This window comes from Plasmodium vinckei (assembly GCF_900681995.1).
Source record: "Plasmodium vinckei vinckei genome assembly, chromosome: PVVCY_06".
NCBI lineage: Eukaryota > Apicomplexa > Aconoidasida > Haemosporida > Plasmodiidae > Plasmodium > Plasmodium vinckei.
Window position 1 is genome coordinate 45,825 of NC_051298.1, and position 21,740 is coordinate 67,564.

At 20.9% G+C, this 21,740-nt stretch overlaps 2 protein-coding genes across 2 annotated transcripts; both read left to right on the forward strand.

Annotated features, from left to right (window-relative positions):
• Positions 1 to 779: 779 nt before the first annotated feature.
• PVVCY_0600140 (dynein heavy chain, putative) lies at positions 780 to 6,258 on the forward strand (the record flags this gene model as incomplete). The annotated part of the gene is made up of 6 exons (XM_037635064.1): positions 780 to 869; positions 989 to 1,076; positions 1,194 to 5,115; positions 5,279 to 5,564; positions 5,667 to 5,754; positions 5,909 to 6,258. 6 exons carry the CDS (start codon positions 780 to 782, stop codon positions 6,256 to 6,258), a joined length of 4,824 nt encoding a protein of 1,607 aa, XP_037490248.1.
• Positions 6,259 to 6,559: 301 nt separating this feature from the next.
• PVVCY_0600150 (dynein heavy chain, putative) lies at positions 6,560 to 21,719 on the forward strand (the record flags this gene model as incomplete). The annotated part of the gene is made up of 27 exons (XM_037635065.1): positions 6,560 to 6,802; positions 6,980 to 7,237; positions 7,330 to 7,636; positions 7,738 to 7,820; positions 7,935 to 8,092; positions 8,315 to 8,456; positions 8,594 to 8,814; positions 8,954 to 9,114; positions 9,238 to 9,309; positions 9,407 to 9,493; positions 9,602 to 9,695; positions 9,821 to 10,223; positions 10,354 to 10,558; positions 10,760 to 10,962; positions 11,073 to 12,044; positions 12,167 to 12,293; positions 12,487 to 12,683; positions 12,780 to 13,031; positions 13,152 to 13,339; positions 13,429 to 13,505; positions 13,656 to 13,729; positions 13,860 to 14,339; positions 14,496 to 17,805; positions 17,892 to 19,719; positions 19,802 to 19,994; positions 20,146 to 21,333; positions 21,462 to 21,719. The coding sequence occupies 27 exons, from the start codon at positions 6,560 to 6,562 to the stop codon at positions 21,717 to 21,719; spliced, it is 11,781 nt and encodes a 3,926-aa protein (XP_037490249.1).
• Positions 21,720 to 21,740: the final 21 nt, after the last annotated feature.

Here is a 21,740-nt window from a genome sequence, read left to right on the forward strand (position 1 = left end):
TACTTGTCCTCAAACCCAAATATATAAAATGTATATAATTTGTGTGTACATTTTTACAATAAGTTTGATACCTTAAGTGTGTTATTTAAAAAGATATATAGAGACTTTGTATAAAACTAAAATGAGTCTATATTTAACTAATTTATTCATAGGAACTTAAACAAATAAATATGTTATTACGTATTTAAAATAATTTCAAATTTTATTCATAAAAATTCTTTAATGTTTTATTAAAAAGTATTCATATTTTTACTATTATTTGAAGCGTTAAAAAAAACTAGACACGGTATATTGCACACGGCTTAAACGGTATTATTATTTATTCTCACTTTTATGACTTATCAAAGAAAAATATTATAATATAAAACTGCACGGATATTTGTAAAATTGAGACTATAAGATACTACTTTTATATATGAATTAATAATAATAGTTAAAAAAATTAATATAGTCATAATTTCAGTGATATTGATAATAATAACGCTGACAATAATAATTACAAGCCTCTCTATTTTCTTAATCACAATGCAGAGTATCTAGATGGAAAAAATTAAGTTTCATGTTCTGCTTTTATCAAAAAAATATCATCCCGCATAAAATTGACATCATTATAAATATAATGTACATATTTTAGCGTATATTTCAAATATATATAATCATATACCTATAATAGTTTCTCCTTCGCTCTCTTTTATCTCTCTATATATGTATTGTCTTGTGTGATTCAATATATACGCTAGTACTATAACGAGGCACCTCTATTACCCACTACCAAAAATATGAATGATGATTTTGAATGCTTTATAAAGAAAAAAATCACATCACTCTTGAGGATTCGAGAGAATATTTTTACCGCCTGCATGCAACATGTTCGTATACATACATATTTATCTATTTTTTTACTTCTTTCATATTTCTTTTCTTTCTTATTCACCTTTCCATATTGTAAAACTAGTAACACTCTATTTTTAATACATTCAATTTTTAGGGGACAAATAAAGATGAATTAAATAATTTTTTTTTGACGTCACCTGTTAATACTGTCCTGTTTTTCGTTCTTTACAAGCACACATATGGTATGAATCTAAAAAATAAAATTTTAATAAAATATAAAAATGGCATATATTAACAGAAAGTTCTGTTCCTTAATGACCATCTCATTATATAACAATTTTTTCCTTTCATTTTCAAAGATGGTGAAACAGGTGATCAAGCAATTTTGGAAAATAGTATTGCCCAGTCAACGGAAGAAACAAACAACAATATAGAAAAGGAAGAAATAAATAAGTCTCCAGAAAATAAAAAAGATATAGATAGTCAAATCCATTCCCATAATAGCACCGATGAAACAATAAAAAACCAAAATGACGAAAGTAAAAAAACTGAAAAAACAAATGAAAAGGAAAATATTTCTAATGAGGAACTACGAAATAATACAAACCAAAATGATAATAAAGAAGAAATTACATCCGAGGCGGCTAATAATAATTGTGAAGGAGAAGAAAATGCTGACGAGACAAAAAAAACAAAATGCAACCACTATATACTAAAAATGAGTATAAATAATATAAACATTGATGATCATGAAAAAGAAAATTTACAATCCCCGAGTATTCAACCAATGACTAACAAAAAAAATATAACTACCTCTAAGCAAATTGTTTACTTTCTAAAAATAAAAAATGATAAAATTCAAGACAACTTAGATGAATATTTTAATGATAATTACACCTTTGGAAATTTACATCATAATTATATTAACAATTTTAAAACATATTTCAAAATATTTTTTATACCATTTTTTTTGTCTTTAGTAAAAAAAAATGATGCATTTGAATATCTTGGTAAAGAAATCGAACATAATGAAAAAATGGATGATATATTAATTAAAATACAAAATTTTAAAAAAAATGAAATGTTTTACAATAAATTATATAATCTAAATGAACTAAACGAAAATAAATATTTGAATATCATAGAAAAGGAAAAGCAAGAAAACTCCCACTACGAACTTGAATGGCAATCTACTTATTCAGACATAATTATAAACCCCCCAAATTTAGACACAAATAATTTTATGCATCAACAAAAAGATTTCTCTAATATAGACGACAAAACTACCATACTCAACAAAGATTGTGAAAATAAAAACATTGACGAAATAAACGCCAAAAATGAATTAATCCCTAATACTTACGATATTATAAACAATCTACCTGAACACATTGATGAGTTAAATTATAGGGAGAATGAAAATGATATAACAGTAGAAAAAAAAGAAAAATTTATACGAAATAAAAATATTTTAAGCGTATTATACTATTTAATAAGCTACTATAAGCAAATACTAAAAGTAGAGCAAATGTCATACAACGAAATAAATACAGACATAATAAAACTTAAAGACAATGCTATAAATATAGATAACTATTTAAGAACAATTTATAATTTAACAAAAAATTTTATGTTAAAAGAACAAAAAAATTATTACAAAAAAACAAATGACAAAACACATCCTGCATATTGGAAGGAAAGATATCATAGAATTTATAATTTTCTTGAAAAAATTAATAGTAAAAAATTCGAAAAAATTATTGAAAATATCAAAGGGAAAGTATATAATAATGAATTGTCTAATGAAATTAAATCCTTACTAAAAGAAATAGAAAGTATTCACATAGAATCATTTGAAATGATTAAATTTAGTAAGCTCTTAGAAAATTCTTTTGAAACATTAAGACACAGTAATATAAATAAAATGAAAAATGGTATTAAATTAGTTATACGTAAAATAAAAAATATATGGTTAAGTTCAAATTATTTTAGAAAAGAAGAAATAATAATTGCATTTTTTCTCAAATTATCAGAAATCATATTTGAATTTATACATTTTCTAGCTATCAAGGTAAAAAAAATAAATAATCCTAAAAGTATTAAAAAAAATATGTCTAAATGCATAGACATTTTGAAGTTTTATGAAAAGGAATTTATTTATGCTAAACTAGACATAGAAATAATCGATATTAGAAAAAATTGGTATTTTGATAAAAGTCTTATATTCAAAAATATAAGACATCTTCAACATGTTTTGGCAACACTACATACAGTCTATTCAGAAATAATATATTTCACTGATTTATGCTTGCTAAAATTAAAAAAATTAGTAAATAATAAAAAAATTATGAACAGTATTATGGTAGAAGTTAATAAACTATATGAACCATTCAATGGTGTACTAAAAAATATTTATCAATACGATGACGAATCTATAATGCAACTAATGAAAAATTTAAATGAACAATGTTTAAATATAGAAAAGAAATGTATCAAAATTATTAGTATGCAATTTTCAAATTTAAGAGATACTAAATCTACTTATTTATTAGTTGAAAAATTCCAAAACTTAAAAAAAAATTATAAAATCGATAGACTTTTAATAAAAAAATTATATGACATATTATTCCTATATAAAAGAGAACTATATTTATATATAAATTTATTTAACAACATGTGTAATAATAAAGATTTAGATATTTATAAAAGGTTTCTTTTCTGCTTAAACATATATAAAAAAATTAAAAAGCCAATCCTAATATTTAAGACAAATAATTATATAACAACATCAAATGAGTATAAAATTATCGTCAAACTATATATTAACTTTTGTAAAAAAATGTTCTCATATATTGTAGAGAAATATGTTCAATGGAAAAATAATTCTTTATCACAAATGAATAAATTCTTATCATCAAATATTATTACTATCAATAAACAACTTAATTTTTTTTATGTCATAAATTTTGATAATAATTTCTTTAAGACATTATATGAGTACGCATATATTGAATCAATATACGATTTTAATGCCCCTATTGAAATATTAAATATGTATAAGTTAAAAAAAAATTTGTATAAATATCTTTACGAGCTAGATGAAATTATACTTTTTTATAAAAAATTTACAGAAAACACTTCAATCATTCAGCAAAAAGTATTAATAAAATATTTCCAAGAATTTGAACAAAAATTGATTTATATTTCTAATAATATTAATTGGTTAAATTTAAACATATATCATTATATAAACGATCTAAATAATTGCAAAAATACAATCCAAAATGTCCATTTATCTTTATCCTATTCACTAAATAGTATAGACAAAATTATTTTTAATATGCAAAATATTAATGTAGTCAAATATATAGAATGGGAAAATATGAACCCACTAAATATACAACCATTTTTTAACTACTTTGAACAGTATAGAATAAATGAAATTAAAAAAGCAGTTGAAAAATATAAAGAAATTTCACAAATATTAATAAAAATCGAACAAATTATAGAAAAAACAAAAAATGGAAGAAGTGAAGTTATGGATGAATTATATTATCTTTATCAATGTAAAATTTATAAATGTCTAAGTTTAATTATTATAAAAGGTTTATGCACATATGAAACATTAATAGAAAATGATTTTCCAAAAAAAGTATTGCACAATTATAAACCATGCTTATATATAAAAGAAGACATACATTCTGATGTTTTTTTAAATAATTCAATACAAAATATATTTAAACTTATATCAAAATTATTAACAAATCTATTATTATCTTCTTCAGAATTTATTAGATGGCTAGATTATTCATGCATTGAAGTACCTATATCTTTAAAAGAAGACTTTGAATTTTTTAAAACTAAATTTTCATTTTATCAAAGTGTTAGTAAAAATAAAATTATTATTGACAGAATAATACATATACATCAACTTATTCAAAATGTTTTTCAAAAAGCCAATAAATATATTTATAGTTTTCTAAAATACGATAACATCATAAATTCAATTGTTAAAACTCAAAATAATTTCAGCATGCAACAAAATATTACATATCCATTAATATATTATGATAATATACTAAAATATATAACTAATATTCAAAATAAAATTGACAAGGAAAATGACAAAAAAACTATTCAGTTTATTTCTTTAAATATTTCATTTGTTCTTAATGCTATCAAAAATAAACTTTTTGATTCAAAAAAATTCTTCTTCAACAATTTGCACTACATATTTACCACTCTCAAATGTTCGACCTTAAGTGAAATCACGAAGTATAGGTAAAATAAATTATTATTATACATAAGAATAAGAAAAGACACTATTTTGTTTCTAAATAATTAACCAATGTACATTTATATATTAAAGTAACGCATTACTTAAATAATATGTTACTGTATAACTCATTTTTATTTATACATTTATTTGTTATTCTCATTTCAGTGGTATATTAAAAACTTCATCTAACTCTATGGATAAATACGAAAATATTATAAAAACAATCAACAAAATAAAAGCAGAAAATATAAATATCGAAATAAATATCCAAAAGACAGAAGAAATTTATAATATGCTATCAATATACGAAGATATTAACATAAAGGATGAAGAAAAAAACAAAATATTATTACTTTATCCCTTATACTTAAATATGCTAAACTTAGCATTTTTCAATGATAATTTAATGTTTACAGTAAAGAAAGAATTCTACGAAAAGACAAAAAAAAAGGTAATTTTTTTACCATCCAATCATTATGCTTATGTGTCCATTACTTTAAGTATATACATATATTACGGCTTTATTTATCAACCTTTTTTGTTCAAAAAATAGATAATTTTATTTGAAGAAAAAATAAAAAACATTTTAGAAAAGTTTCATTCGGTTGGTCCATCATCTGAAAATATCGATTTAAATGAAGGTATTAACAACTAAAAATATTTTGAATCACAAATTTAGTATAATACATATTCAACAAAACAAATAAATAATATGCACATATAAAACAACAAAAAATTCATGTTTTAATATAATACCAACAACCTTTTATATCCTTTTATTTTGCATATCTACAGGAATGGAAAGCTTAAAAAAATACATAAATGATTTTAAAAGCCTAGAAATTGAAAAAGAAGAAATAATTAAAGATCAAATATTATGCAATATGAAAATATTATTATTTGAAAAATTCTATTTATTGAAAAACACAATCAAAATTTATAATTCTATTTATTCTATATACAATTATTATGTTACTAGAATAAATGATTTTCTAGACATTACATATTACAAGCTAAATGTTAAGGTGAGCATTCCAAAAAATGAAACAATTTTAATAGAATTATGCACAATTAAGAAGACCATTTACAACATATATATAACTTATATTTTTTTAATAAATTGCAGGATGTATATAAATCATTAAAGGAAGTCAAATCCGAGTTGCTGAAATTGCAAAAGGAACAGCCTGGTGCCGAAAATATCGAAGTAAGTCGCTTCATCATATAAATAGTTATATATATATATATATATATATATATATATATATATATATATAGAGAGAGAGAGAGAGAGAGAAAGAGAGAGAAAGAAACATAGGACCAAATATTATCCTTTAATACGCCTGAAAACTCGAATTTTTATTGTACCTCACACATTTTCAATACATATTATGTGCTCACTTAACTTTTTAGGCTTTTAAAAAAATTAACGAAGAATTAAGAAAAATGAACATAACATTAATCATTGTATATTTATTGCAAAATACTAATATGAAACTAGCAAATTGGAATGAAATTTTAAATCTCCATTTGAAAAAAAATAATACAAAAGATCCGAGCGCATATGAAAGAAGTATTATTATCAACTATAAAAATGATAACATCAAATCAATAACACTTTATGATTTACATGAATTAAAAATATATCTATATTTTAATGACATAAAATATATTATATATAAAATAAAGGTAATATTATAATTGATAAACTATAGTTATTCCTGCAAATAAGCTAATATATATGCCAAACGACTTCCCTATAATAACATCGTCGATAAAATAAGGAAAGGGAATATACACCTGGGTTAAAATCATTAATATTTTACATATATCCATGTCTATTTTCTTCAAATTTATATTTTATAGGAAGTAGAAAAATTAGAAAAATGCTTGAACCAAATTGAAAACAGATGGAAACATGAATCACTAAAACTTATAAAATTTAATGATTATTTAATATTGGACAATAACAATAACAAAAATATTTTTAAAAATATTAAAAAGACATTTGAAGAATTACATTTAATGAGAGGTTTAAATTTCGCTTCTGATTTAATACCAAAAATAAATAATTTAGAAAATAAACTCCTTTTTATATATGAACTCTTGGTTTTATGGATGCTAGTATGAAATAAGCAAATATATTAATACATAAAATTTTGATAATCCCTAAAGCTATAGCCTATATATCCATTCATTTTTAACATCTTTTATAGATACAAGAAGCCTGGATAAAATTGGAAAGATTCTATAATAAGGAAAATTTCAATAATTTAAATACCTTTAATGACGAATTTAAAAATTTTGATCAAATAAATAAAACATATTATGAAATAATGAAAAATACTAAAAAAAATCTAGATTTATATCGAAATTGCAATACTAAATTTTTTTATTTTCTTAAAAATTATTATGATCGTTTATTATTTCTGTCTAATAAAGCAATAACCATTTTACAAGAAAAAAAATTTAACTTTCCAGATTTCTTTTTTCTAACAGAAGAACAGCTATTTGATCTTTTATGTAATCAAAAAATAAAAAAACATAAAATTATACCCCTAAATATATACACATTTAAACGTATACATATTTTATTCCTCCTTTTTAAAAACATATAAATGCAGCTAATACCCAAATACAGAATTTAAAAAAATATTGCTTTATAATTTATGAAGAAATGTCCTCTTTCAATGATGTTGATAAAATTGTATGTTCAACATAAATCAATCCAATATTCATTTTGTTACTTATTTTGAATTATTTCATATGTATGAAAATACATATATATACTTTTTTCCCCTTTTCAATATTTTATTTCCAGATAATTGAAATTGTTACTACAAAAGGAAATGTTCTTGTTTTAAAAAATGGAGTCAAAATAACAGGAATAGACACATATGCTATATTGAAAGATAAAATAAAAATTACCTTGAAGGAAAATATTATTACAAACTTGAATAATTACTATACTACTAACAAGTAAATATATATATTACTCTATAAATATGTAAACATGTTCATGATAAAAATGTATCCTTTTCATACTATACTTTTTTTTGCTTATTTATTCAATTCTTATTTAAATTTGTTACCATATTATTTTTATCACATATTCATAACTTTTGTAGTGCCTGCATATATTAATGCTTCTTAAATATATTTTTATCTCTTTATTGTAATTTTATTCATATAAATATTTAGGATAATCCCAATAATCAAAAATAATATATCAGTTGTTTCGAATATTATAATAAAGATCCTATTAAGTGAAGAAATAAAAAATATTATACAGAAAAAGTCAATCGAATATACAAATCAAGTCTTGAATAAATTCATCGAACTGGTACTTTTATAATTTATTCAAAAGGGGTTGTAAAGCATGTGAATAAATAGATTTCCACATGTTTTATGAAAGTATAAATTTGTATAAAGAAAAATATTCTATCGAAATGTTGTTACGAATTTTCCAATTTTTTATAGTGCAACGATATTATAAAAGAATTAAAATGTGAAAAAGACACAAATATTATGAAAATAGAACAATCCTTAACTATTTATTTAGAATTTGTACATATATTAAAAAAAATTATTCAAGAAAATATATTTGATGAAAATTCCTTTTTTCTATATTATCAATTTTTATATTTTCTCAACAAAAATAATGATCATATTACAGTCAAATACGGAAACTATGCATTCAAGTATGTTGAAAATAAATATTCACAAAATTCAATATGTATATATTTCCAGACACATACAGTTCAATTAATCAGATTTACAAATTAAATTATGGTAATAACTTTTTCAAATTTTTCATAATTAATTTTTTTATTTATTCAGATACAATTATGACATATTGGAGAGCAACAACCTATATGTAAATTTCCTCCCAAATAATAAATACATTTATTCAATATGCTCAAATATATACAATTCAAACTATAATATTGTATCTGGGACTAACAAGACATCAACAATTAAATATATAACATCAACATTAGGTAAAACAGACAGAAAACTGTTAAAAAAACTAAAAGTGTTTTAATCATCTATTTGCATTTATAATATACAACCCCTCGTATATATATATTTCCCTTATAAATTTTGGCCATTTCTTTTCAAAGGTTTACGAACATATGTAATTCAAAGAAATATAAATAACATAAAAGATTACATATTAGGATCTATTCATCTAGGTACATACACATAGTCATATAAATCTGTACAGGAAAATTATTATAATTTAGGATTATACAAAAAACTTTGAATAAATATTTTTTCTAATTATCTTAGGATACGCCTTAATTTTGCAAAACGTTGATGAAATAAAAGTAGAGATATTATCTGTATTGACAAACACTTTTCGATCTATACAAACATGTAAACAAAATTTTGTGATTCATTTATATATATATATGAATTTGTATTATAAAATACTGTAACATTTTTCATTATATATTGCTATCTTATTTTATTTAAATTTCATAGGTTTAAAAAATAAAGAAAAAAACATATATATATTTAATAGAGATGTTATTTTTAACAACAAATTCGTTTTATTTTTTGTCACTAAATCGCCAAGGTTAGCCAAAATATAAGAAAAAAATTGTCTCATATAATTTATAGTATATATTTATTTGCATATAACATCTTATACAAACATATAAACGACATATATGATTATGCACACATTTTTTAACAAAGCAGACACAATAGTATCCCAACGAACTTAAGAAATTTGTGTAAAGAGACAATCATATATAACTATCAAATAGTAGAAATTGTTGAAATATTATTATACGTAAATAATTTCCCAAACACTAAAACACTTTCTATACAAATTTGTAATTTTGTTGATTATATTAATTTTGTTTATTTCAATCAAGAAAATGATACATTAAATGAAATAATTAATATCATCAATTTATGTAAAAAATCAAATAACGGTTGTAAAACAGAAGAGTTGTTAGGACAAAATTCCTTTATATATTACTATGATAAATTAAAAAATGTTAAACAAAATATAATTCAAGATTTGATAAAAAAAATTCTTAACATTGATTTAACTATTACGTTTGACATGGAGAATAAAAAAAGCCAATTAAAACAAGTAGGGAATATAAACTGTTTCATGAAATATGTAGCTATAAAATTATTATTTTTTATATTAAATATATAGCTAGTATTGTTCTTAACAAATTTTGTTAATACATACAACATCAACACCTTACCCATTTTAGATACTACAACAAGAAAGGATTCATTTAAAAGATAAATTTCTAAATGAATATGAAAAAAATTTATATATAATGAAAGAAAAACTTGATGATCAATTTTTATCATTGGTATTTGGAAGACCCTATAGTGGAAAATCGACGCTACTTAAAATTTACAACAATCTATACAATTCAAATTTCTCCTTTGTTTATTTGGATTCGTTATATGGTATGAAATATAATAATCTCCTTAGTTATGAAATAAATATAAATAATTCAAATCCAAAAATAGGCAAATATAAAATAATAAAAAAACAGCTAGCAACCCTAATATGCACCCCCATTTTACCCATATATGCAAGTGTCTAAAAATGTTGAAAGTTTCTTAATTATTCATACGCACAAATATATGTATATTTTCGCTTTATAGATTCACAGCAAAATTTAAATGAAAAATTCATATACGATTTAATAAAAAAGAAACAAAAGAAATATAATGAATATACATTTATAATGAAGATCAATTATATGACCCCTATTATTTATGATTTTTTATCCACCAAAAATTTATTGTACTCAAATAATATGAACAACCAAATTAACTCTGAAAAAAAAATTAAAATAATCATAGAGGTAAAAAAATTTTCATCATCCAATAAGCATGGTCCTCAAAATAGGCAACTAACAATATACATAATATATAACAACTATAATATTTATATAATATTTTTCTCCTTTCTCAGTGTAATAATATTTCCTTCCTAGATCCATATTTGTTAAAAAAAATTAACAAAATATATATAAATAATGATTTTAATATATATAATTATTTTAAAAATCAATGCTCCAAATTAATAGACAATATTCTCGATTTTAATATTTTTTTTGAATTGGGATCAGATGATAAACAGATGTCTATAAATTACAAAAATAATTATGACGAGAAAAAAAAAATTCTTTTAGAACTGTATGATAAATTAAAACAATTTTATAAGGATTTTTTTCTACCTATTTTTAACTATATAGAAAAAAAAAAGGGAAATAATTTTAATATAGATTATTTTTATTATAATAAAGATAATGATATAAAAAATATCAACATGGGAGACATTTATTTTACACAATCATCTTTGTTTCATATAAATATGGATGAAAAAATGATCATAAATAATTTTATGGATATATTTAAAAGTCAAATTTTATTTTATTTAAAAGAAAGAGAACCATACAACGATTTTACACCTGACCAAACTAATACACTTTCTAATTTAATTTCTCATTCTAATAAATCAAATATTTTAGATAACAGTAAAGTTAATTTAGAAAAAATTAATAGTATCATAAAAAAAGAAAATTCAATTTTATCCCCTATAGACGAATCTAATGAAGAATATGACTTAGATGTTTTAGACAAAAGTTATATTGAAAATGTATGTATAACACAAGCTGAAAGAGAAAATAATATACAAATCGAAATATCCAGCAAAAAAGAAATTTCTAAAATATCGACCATACAAAATAAGTCTATCTTTATATTAATAAGTTCTATTTCCATTCTATTTAATAATCTACTAATTGATGACGAAAAAAAATTATTCTTTTCATTTTTTAAAAAATTAATTATATCTAATGGAATAAATATTGATACAAATTTAGAAAATTTTATATATCATATACAGAGTAACAAATGGCTTCCACTTAATTCCCTTTTTAATGTAATCCCTCTTCCAATATATACCATTCAATTACATTATTTACATGCCCAATTAATAATTTTATTTTCTCCATCTTTTGTGTTTGCTTTATTTAAATGTACATATCAATTACTTATATGCAGCTACAAAAGGATTCCAACATTGACGACAAAAATATAACATTTTATGATGACGAAATGAAGAAACAAATAAATTCTATTAGTCTATTATATAAAGGGGAATCGAATATATGCCTCATAGGAAATCGAAGTAAGTCATACACCCTAAGATACTTCAAACCCTATATAGTAATGTCTTATTTTTTTTATAAAAATTATTATAAATTAATACTACACATAATTTATATAAGTAATAAAAAAAATGTTTTATTCTTTATCATGAATTTTTTTACAAAATTAAATATTACCATTTATATTACTTTCTTTATTTTTATTAAATTCAGAAAATTCCAAGACAGCCATCTTAAACGAAATTGTTAATAGTCATAAAAAAATTGACCACCTTAAAATAGACATACTCAAATATTCAAACGTTCTCAGTTTCACAATGTTACATGAAAAATTAATAAAAAAAAATATCAAGAAATATTTCCATTCTTCCGTTTTTTACATATGCATAGATGATGTTCACATTAACTATGTAAGCATATACATAAAAAATGAAAAAAAAAATAATTTCACAACACGTCAACAATATTGCACTATCACTCACCATTTATTTTATGAAAATTTTTAGGACAAATTTAATAACCCATCAATAGAATTTCTTCAAAATTTACAAAGAAAATTATGTTATTTTGAAAACAAAACTATTAACATTGAAAATATAAAGAGTATTGTTTCACTAGATTTTGATCACATTAAGAACAATAATTATTATGAGTATGTTTCATATTACCATTCCTATTTCTTTTTAAATACTAACAAAAAATCCTTAATTAATTATTTTAATGCCTTGACAAGCCATTCCTTAAATAACAATTTTAAGGTAATTTGCAACCAAATCATAAATATATACATATCATTATTCTATTGTAGAAAAAAACAGATAAAACGAATACACTTTTTTAACTTTTGATAAATATGAAATATTTTTACAACTTTTCAGAGCATACATACAAAAATGGTAAATTATAGTATAGACCTATTCTGGAAAATTCATGAAGAGATTAATTTTAAGACTCAAAAAGAAAATAATATACTTTTTACAAAAGAAAGTATTTTTTTGCTATATCAAGATTTTTTTCATACTAAATATAATTTTCAAAACGAACACGACATAATTCAAACATTTTGGTATGCCCAAAGCAAGCACAATAAACTAAAAAACATTTATCATTTTCTATTTATTTCTTAACATATATATATCCTTATTTTTTATTTAGCGAACACGCCGAAAATATGATTTTAAATAGGATACTGAAAAAGGAGTATAAAAAAGACATAATGAATATAATAAAAAGTAAGCAAAGACAATATTAATTAATATATATGTATATTAAAATGTTTCAGTTTTCCATTTCTTCAATTATGTATTTTCTGCCATTTATGGCGTCATAAAATTTACCATAAATATATATATTATTGTTTTTCTTTTCTTTTTTATTCTTAGATATTGAAAATAAACATTTCCCAAACATAACCAGAGGAAACACATATACTTACATAAATTATTATTCCAAAAATGTAAAAAATTATCTACATTTACAATCATGCTTTTTTCACGCATTGCAATTTTTAAAAACATTTATTTGTGCCATAACCTGAATTTTAAATATTATAGTTATATATATTTTTTCCCATATTCTATTTTTAGGTCTATGAAAAATTTGATACTTGCTTCCTAAAAGACGAATTTATTAAAAATTTAAGCAGCTATAATAATTTATATGTTAATGCAAAAGTGTTTGTAGAATTTTATTTTAATAAAATTGTTGAAGTTTACAAAAATATAAGTAAAAATATAAACTCCTCTATGATCATTTGCAGAAATAAAAAGAGGGCTATTACATTATTAAATGCTGTTGGATTTATTTTAAATATAAATTCAGTTATTATTAACAGATCATATAATTTAGAAAATATCCAAGATAAAATTAATTATTACAACATATTACGATTTAAAAAAAATATTTTTATTTTAATTAATAATTCTAATAAATATGATGATTACTTTTATTCTCTTATTTATAAAAAATTTCCACCTGTCTTATTTGACAAAAAGGAGTTATTCAAAATGTATACAAAAACAAACCTCATTGGTAGCGATATTATGTGGGAAAATATTAAACAAATGGTAAACCTAAAAAATTGTTGAATCACCCATATGCATCTACATATATACCCTTGTTTATATACCACACCTCATAGTTAATTTATATAGGCATAACATATGTATTGTATAATACCATGAACAGATCTTATATACTTTTTTTTTCACTTATTTTATCAGATGAAAAATAATACATATGTTTGCATAGTTCACGAAAGAAGATTTGATATGAGCATCTCAAATTTCCAAAATTATAAAAAAATATATAGTGATATAAATATTATGCATTTAGACTGTTGGTATAAAGAACAGTATATTCAATATTGTCACCTTTTTTTGAAAAATTCAAATGATAATCATTTTATTGATAATATATTAAATAATTTCAAAAAAAAAGTTATTTTAAATACTTTAGAAGATGATATAGATAAACAAACTAAACAAGTAGTACTTGATAAAAAAGACAAAACAAATGTCCAAGAACTATTTACAAATTTAGTAGATCAAATTAAAAAAAAACAAAATAAAGAAAACAAACAAATTATTAAAAATATTCAAAAAGAAAATGATACACAAATTGATGAAAATAATTTATTGGCTAATCTAAATGAAAAAGAATCAGAAAATATTGAAGAAAAAACAAATATCACTGAAACAAATTTAATAGAAAATTCACAAAATCTAGGTATTAGCCTACTATATAATGAAAATGGTGAAACAAAAGTTGATACAATAATAAAATCTCGAAACGGTGAAATTAAATCAGGAATTGTTAAACCAAAGAAAAATGTTAAGGGACAAAATAAACCAAATTCAATACCAAAGACAAAACAAAAAACATATAAAATGAAAGATGATATAAAAAATAAAATTATCACTGAAAATCTAATTAAAAATAAAAATGAGAATATCAATCTAAAAGATAAACTCAAAATTAAATTACACAGTAAAATCAAAAAATCTGTAGAAAATATTTCAAATATAAAAAAGAAAATATTATTAGAAAAGGGAATAAACCGAAAAAATAATGCCCCCATATCTATAGACAGCAAAACTATACCCTCAAAAGGAAATCTCAAAGAATATGACACCATAGAAAATTTGAACATTTCTAAAAAAGAAAAAATTAAATCAAATGCAACTGTAAATAAAAGTATCAATTTGTTTACACGCTTAAAATCAAAGCTAAAAATAAGTAAAAAAACAGACGAAAAAAAACTAACAAAAAATAAAATTATTACAGAGTCAAAAAATGATATCATAAAAGAAAGTCAAACACATGATAAAATAAAAAATATTGCAAATAATAATAATAAAAAAAATAAATTAATAAAAAATAAAAAACAAAGTGATATTAATAAAGAACATACAAAAAGAAATAATGATAAGACAAATAAAACTGAGAATGTTTCACAAAACGAAACAAAAGAATATGAAAATAAAACAGAATTTAAAAAAAATGCCAACTCAGAAAATGAAAAAGATAAAATACAAAAAATGAAAACCAAGCCAAATCACGAAATAAAAGAAAAGGAAGGAATATTACCTGACCATAAAATAAATAACATGGATCTACACAACGATATTGAACAAAATAATGATGTGTATAAAAATGATAAAAGTGAAAATGATTTCGAAATGAATACAAATTATTATAATGATCTAAAAAATATGAACACAAAAGCAATAAATGAATTAAATGCAAATAATATAGAAATACATAAATATAACTTTTATAATATTATTGAAGAACAACTTGAAAACATTGTTGACGTATTTATACAAGTATATTATGATCTAAAAGCCTTTTTAAAAAATGAAAAAAATCTAGATTATATACGAATTAACAAATATAACTTTGTAGATTCACTAATAATGTTTTACATATTAATTAAAAATAAATTAAATTATAAAAATAAACAATTGTATATGTTTAAAATGGGCCTGAAAAAACTTCGAAATATATTTAAAAATTATCAAGAAATGAATATAGAAATACAAACAATAAATAGCCAAATAACTCAAATGGAATTAGATCTTGAAAAAATTAATGAAGACATAAAAAATAATTCAAAATTCATAATAGACAGTGAACAAAAATTTAATGCAAACAAACAAATTCTAAATATTATCACAAATGATATAGACGAACTTATTGAAAATAAAAATGAATCAGACAAACAAATCGAAGAAGAATATATTAATATAATATTCAAAATACAAAATGTACAAGATAATGAAATAAAAAATATACTAAAAATAAATACACCAACTATGACTGATATATATATATCTATTATGATTAATACATTAATAAGAAATTCATATTTAAACGATAATAATGATAATTGGAATTATTTTAAAGCATTTATATCTAAAGACAAATTCTCAGAATTCTTTTTTAATTTTAAAAAAGAAAATGTAACAGATAAACAAATTAAAAGAATAAAAGAATATATGGCCAAAGAGGAAATTGTCTATAGTGTTACCAAAATTAATAATCAAAATAATTTACTTACTCATCTTTTTAATTATCTAAACTTTATACTAAAATATAAAGAATACTATAAAAATGTATGTATCATTAATCAAAACTTAGATGACAAAAAAATTAAGAAAGAACAATATGATGTAGAGAATCAAAAACTGTTAGAACAAATGCATGATATAAAAATGACCATAGTTAATGATAAAAATAAAATTAATGAAAAAAATGAAATGATCGAAGATTTAAAAAAAAAAATATACATAATTAATAAATCATATCAACCTATTTTAGAAATTAATACATTCTTAGAAAAAATAGAAAAAAAATATTGTTACACCATTAAACAGATTGAAAATAATTATAAATATCTTGTATCTGAAATTTTAATTTTTTCTTTTTTTTTAAATTATTCATCCTCATTTAATTATAAATATAGATCTTTCTTACTAAATAAATGGAAACAAATAATTAAACAAAATAATATACTAATTAAAGATAACATCAAAATAGAAACTATATATTCTTGTGATACAATAGTTCCATTATTTCTTTCTGAAAATTTCCCAAGACATATATTTTATATTCAAAATGCATTAATATCTATGAATCATTTTAGATGGCCTTTATTTCTAGATCCTCAAAATGTTGGAATAGATTGGATAAAAAAAAGTTATAGAAGCAATTTAGTAGTTCATAATTTTGATGAAAATTTAAACAAACATTTAGACATGTGTATAATATATGGAAAAACATTAATTATCTCCTTTTTTAATTTTCAAAATCTTTATATTTATGATAAAAAAAATGATGAAAATTCAAATTGTGATTTATGTGAGTCTGAAAATTTTAAACAATTATCTTCCAATATTCTTTATAAACAAAATTTTCTTAAATTTAAATTGAAGAATAAACAAATTCTAATAAACTCAAATTATAGTATCATCGAGCCTGTTATAGAAAGGAATGTTTACCTTATGAATGGGAAATACTACATAAATATAGGTACGGAAAAAGCAAAAAAAAAAAACTCAATTGTTTACATTCTTTATGTGTGCTTACAAAATTTGCATAATCTATTTTACTTACAGGAAAGAAAAAGCTCGAATACAACAATCAGTTTCGCCTATTCCTAGTGAGCGATACTAAAGACAGATTCTTTGAGGATATTGAAGATTACACAAACATCATAGACTTTGAAATAGAAAAGAATCTAATAGTAAACAAAATAATCAATGTAATATTGAAACATGAAGATGAAAAAAAACTAATAAATTTTGATACAAAAATTAGAAACTATTATGAAACAAAACAAACATTAAAATTTTTAGATGATGGTATGGTTATTGAAATGTGCACATTCAACAGAAAAATAAACAGTAATAATAATAGTAATAATAATTTAATTAATATAATAAATAATAATATCTTAAAAAAAATAGAAATAAAAAAAATGATGAAAGAATATAAAAATGAAATAAATAAAATAAAAGCATCATCAGAAAATATCAAATTCTTAGGATATAGATTTTATACAATATATAAAATTTTACAAAAACATTCAAAAATCAAATCTATATATAATTTCAATTTTAATTATCTACTTAATATATTAAATAATTTAATAAAAAATATTAATAAAAAAATGCTAATTTGTAATTTTAATCAATTAATTAAAAAATTTACACATGTCTCTTTCCTATTCTTATTAAATACCATTGACACTAAAGATAAATTATATTTCTGTTTTATTTTTTACACATCTCTTATTTTTGAAGAAATCAAATTAGAAAATCCTAACAAATCTATAGAAATAGAAATTAAAAAATATTACTCATTATTTTCAAAAATAAAAAACATTCAAAATCAAACAATAGAATCCAATTATTTAGATGAAATAGAATGGTTAAGTATACGTAAAAAACAACAACTACTTTATTTACAAAAAAAACTCAAATTCTTTAGCTCAATTATACAAGATATGAAAAATAATACAACTAAATATTTCAATTGGTATAAAGAAAAAAAACCCGAAGAAAATATTTTTTTCTTAAAATCTGAAAAATTAGATAAAGTAGAAAATTCTGAACATTCAGATCAAACCGAACAACTCAAAAAACTAGAAGTCATAATGTTTATTCATGTAATGAGAAAAGATAGACTATATTATTATATATACTCATTAATAGCTAATTATTTAGATATACAAGAAAATTTCACATCAAACTTTAATTTCTATAGAGATTTAAATTATATTGACACAAAAACATTTTTATATATTAATCAACCAAATGAAATACATAATATTAACTTATCAAAATACAATAACATAAAAACTATAAGTGTAGGAAATAATTTCAATAATTATATACAAATACTAATCGAAACTTCAATGCAAAATGGAAAAAAATTATTACTAGAAAATATTAACTTAATAAATTTTAATATTGAAAAATTATATGAAATATATAATACTCAAAAAATCCATTCAAATTTTCAATTACATCTAACTACAGACAAATCAGCACCCATATCTGTGATAAATAAATCCATAAAAATTTATCCATATCATAATGAAAATTTAAAAACTTTATTAAACAAAATTTTTAGTTATGTTCATAGTATTTACAAAGATAAATTAAAAAATAATTTTATAAATTCTTTTCTATTCTCTTTGTCATTTTTTCATACTATATTAATGTGCCGATCTAATTATCAAGAATATAGTTTTGATCACTTCTATAAATTTGATACTAAAGATTTTCAAACTACATTTGATTCCATTCTATATTATTTTGATTCTATCCAATTAAATAATCATTATGAAGACCCACAAAATGATACATACAATAATTTTCAAACAAATATAAAAGTTAGCTCATTACCAGAAGTGAATCAAATTAATTGGGATTTTGTCAAGTAACCAAAAGTTAATCCATAATTATGCATGTAAAATGTTTATTTATATGGACCCATAAAAAATGTACATTTTTTTTTTCAGGAAAATTATTTTAAATGTATATGGTAATAAGGCTTCTTATGTAGACAGAAAAATAATAAAGAGTTACGTTTTAGAATACTTTAACGAATACTCATTTAATGAACGGAATGAATTTATTTATTCTACTGATGATAATTATAATTATAAATTTGTACTAAACAAATCAATCAAAGAATATATAACAATGATTAAGGTAAAGAATAATATCCATACCCAATATATCCTTAGAAAGTTTATTATTTCCTAGTTAGATACTTTTCTATTCCCTAATATACATTTTTTTTATAAAATTTATTATGTTTTATCCATTTTTACAACTCTTTATATATATACTACTTTTTCAGAACTACCCACACTTCAATACTTGTGAAGCATATGGAATGAAAATCGAAGCAGACAAAAAAAAACATGAAAAATTTAATAACCAAATGATTAAAAATATAGAAAAAATTAACAGTGATCATGTCTTAATATGTAAACCACAAAATGGTAGTTGTATAGACATTTTCAAAAAAAGTGAAACAAATAATTCAGAATATTTTGACAATAATTATGATGAAGATTGTAACAACAACAATACCCATCAAAATGACACATTTTTTAATTTGGAAAGTGATTACTGCTCAAGTTCTTTAATAAATACAGATATCGAAGAAGATGAAAAGGGTGAAAATGAACAAGTAAGAAACCCTGATACTTTTATAAACAAACAAAATAACTATAAAAATAAAGAATACATATACAAAATTATCAATAAAAATGATACAATATCAAATTACGAACAAATTATTAAAAACAAAAATACATTAAGTGATAATAAAAGTATAGATACAAATTTAAATTTCTTAAACAATATAAAAAAAATTAATAAATTTTATGAATTAATAAAAAAATTAAAATTAGTATTTAAACATAATATAGCTATTAATACAGAATGGCGTACAAAATGTATAACACCAATACAAGCTTGTTGTATAAATGAAACAACCAATTTTATAAATATAACTAATGATATGTTTTCCGATCTAATCAAAATTGAAAAACAACTAAATAAAAATAACACCAAACAAAAAGAAATAAATAGTAAGATCAAATTAATTATGGACGAATTATCCTCAAATAAAATGCCTATCAAATGGAATAATCTTTTTAATCAAAAATTTAAAATAATTGATAATTTTATTATATATTTTGAAAATATAAAAGAACAATTATATTTTTGGAATATCACAGGAGAATTGTCATTTTATAATATACAATGCTTATTTTATCCTTCCAATTTTTTTAATGCTTTATTAATTAAGTATAGTATTATTCAAAAAAAAAAATTAGAAGACTGCGTATTTATTACAAAAATAAATAACAATTATGAAATAAACAAAAAAAATGAAAATCTTAACTCTCAAAAACAATTATATTATAGCAGTGATGAAGAAGATACATTATTTTCAACACAAATCAATTATGCTAATTATATTAACTGTAATATAGATAACTATATTCCAATAGATATATTTGGACTTTCTACATTGGTGAGTCTATATATATATTCTAAAATGTGTATTCCCTATTGTGTGTGCAAATGCATATAGACATTTCTCTCGATCTTCATTTACAATAATAAGTATATTTTTTTTTCCATATTTTTGAACTTTTGTAGAAGGACAATTTTGAGTGCTTAGGAATTAAGTCAATGAACAACAAGAAATATGATCAAGTTCCAATATTAAGTTTACACATAATTGAAAAAAAAGAAAAAAATATTTTAATGGATAAAAAAATACCCCTTTATCAATATAAATATAATGGAAAACAAAAAAATAATACCAATAAATTTATAACAAATTTATATTTCAAATCTGAAAAACATAAATCATTTATTTATATTAATAAAATTTATTTATTCATATATAATTAAAAATATATTATGTACAAATTT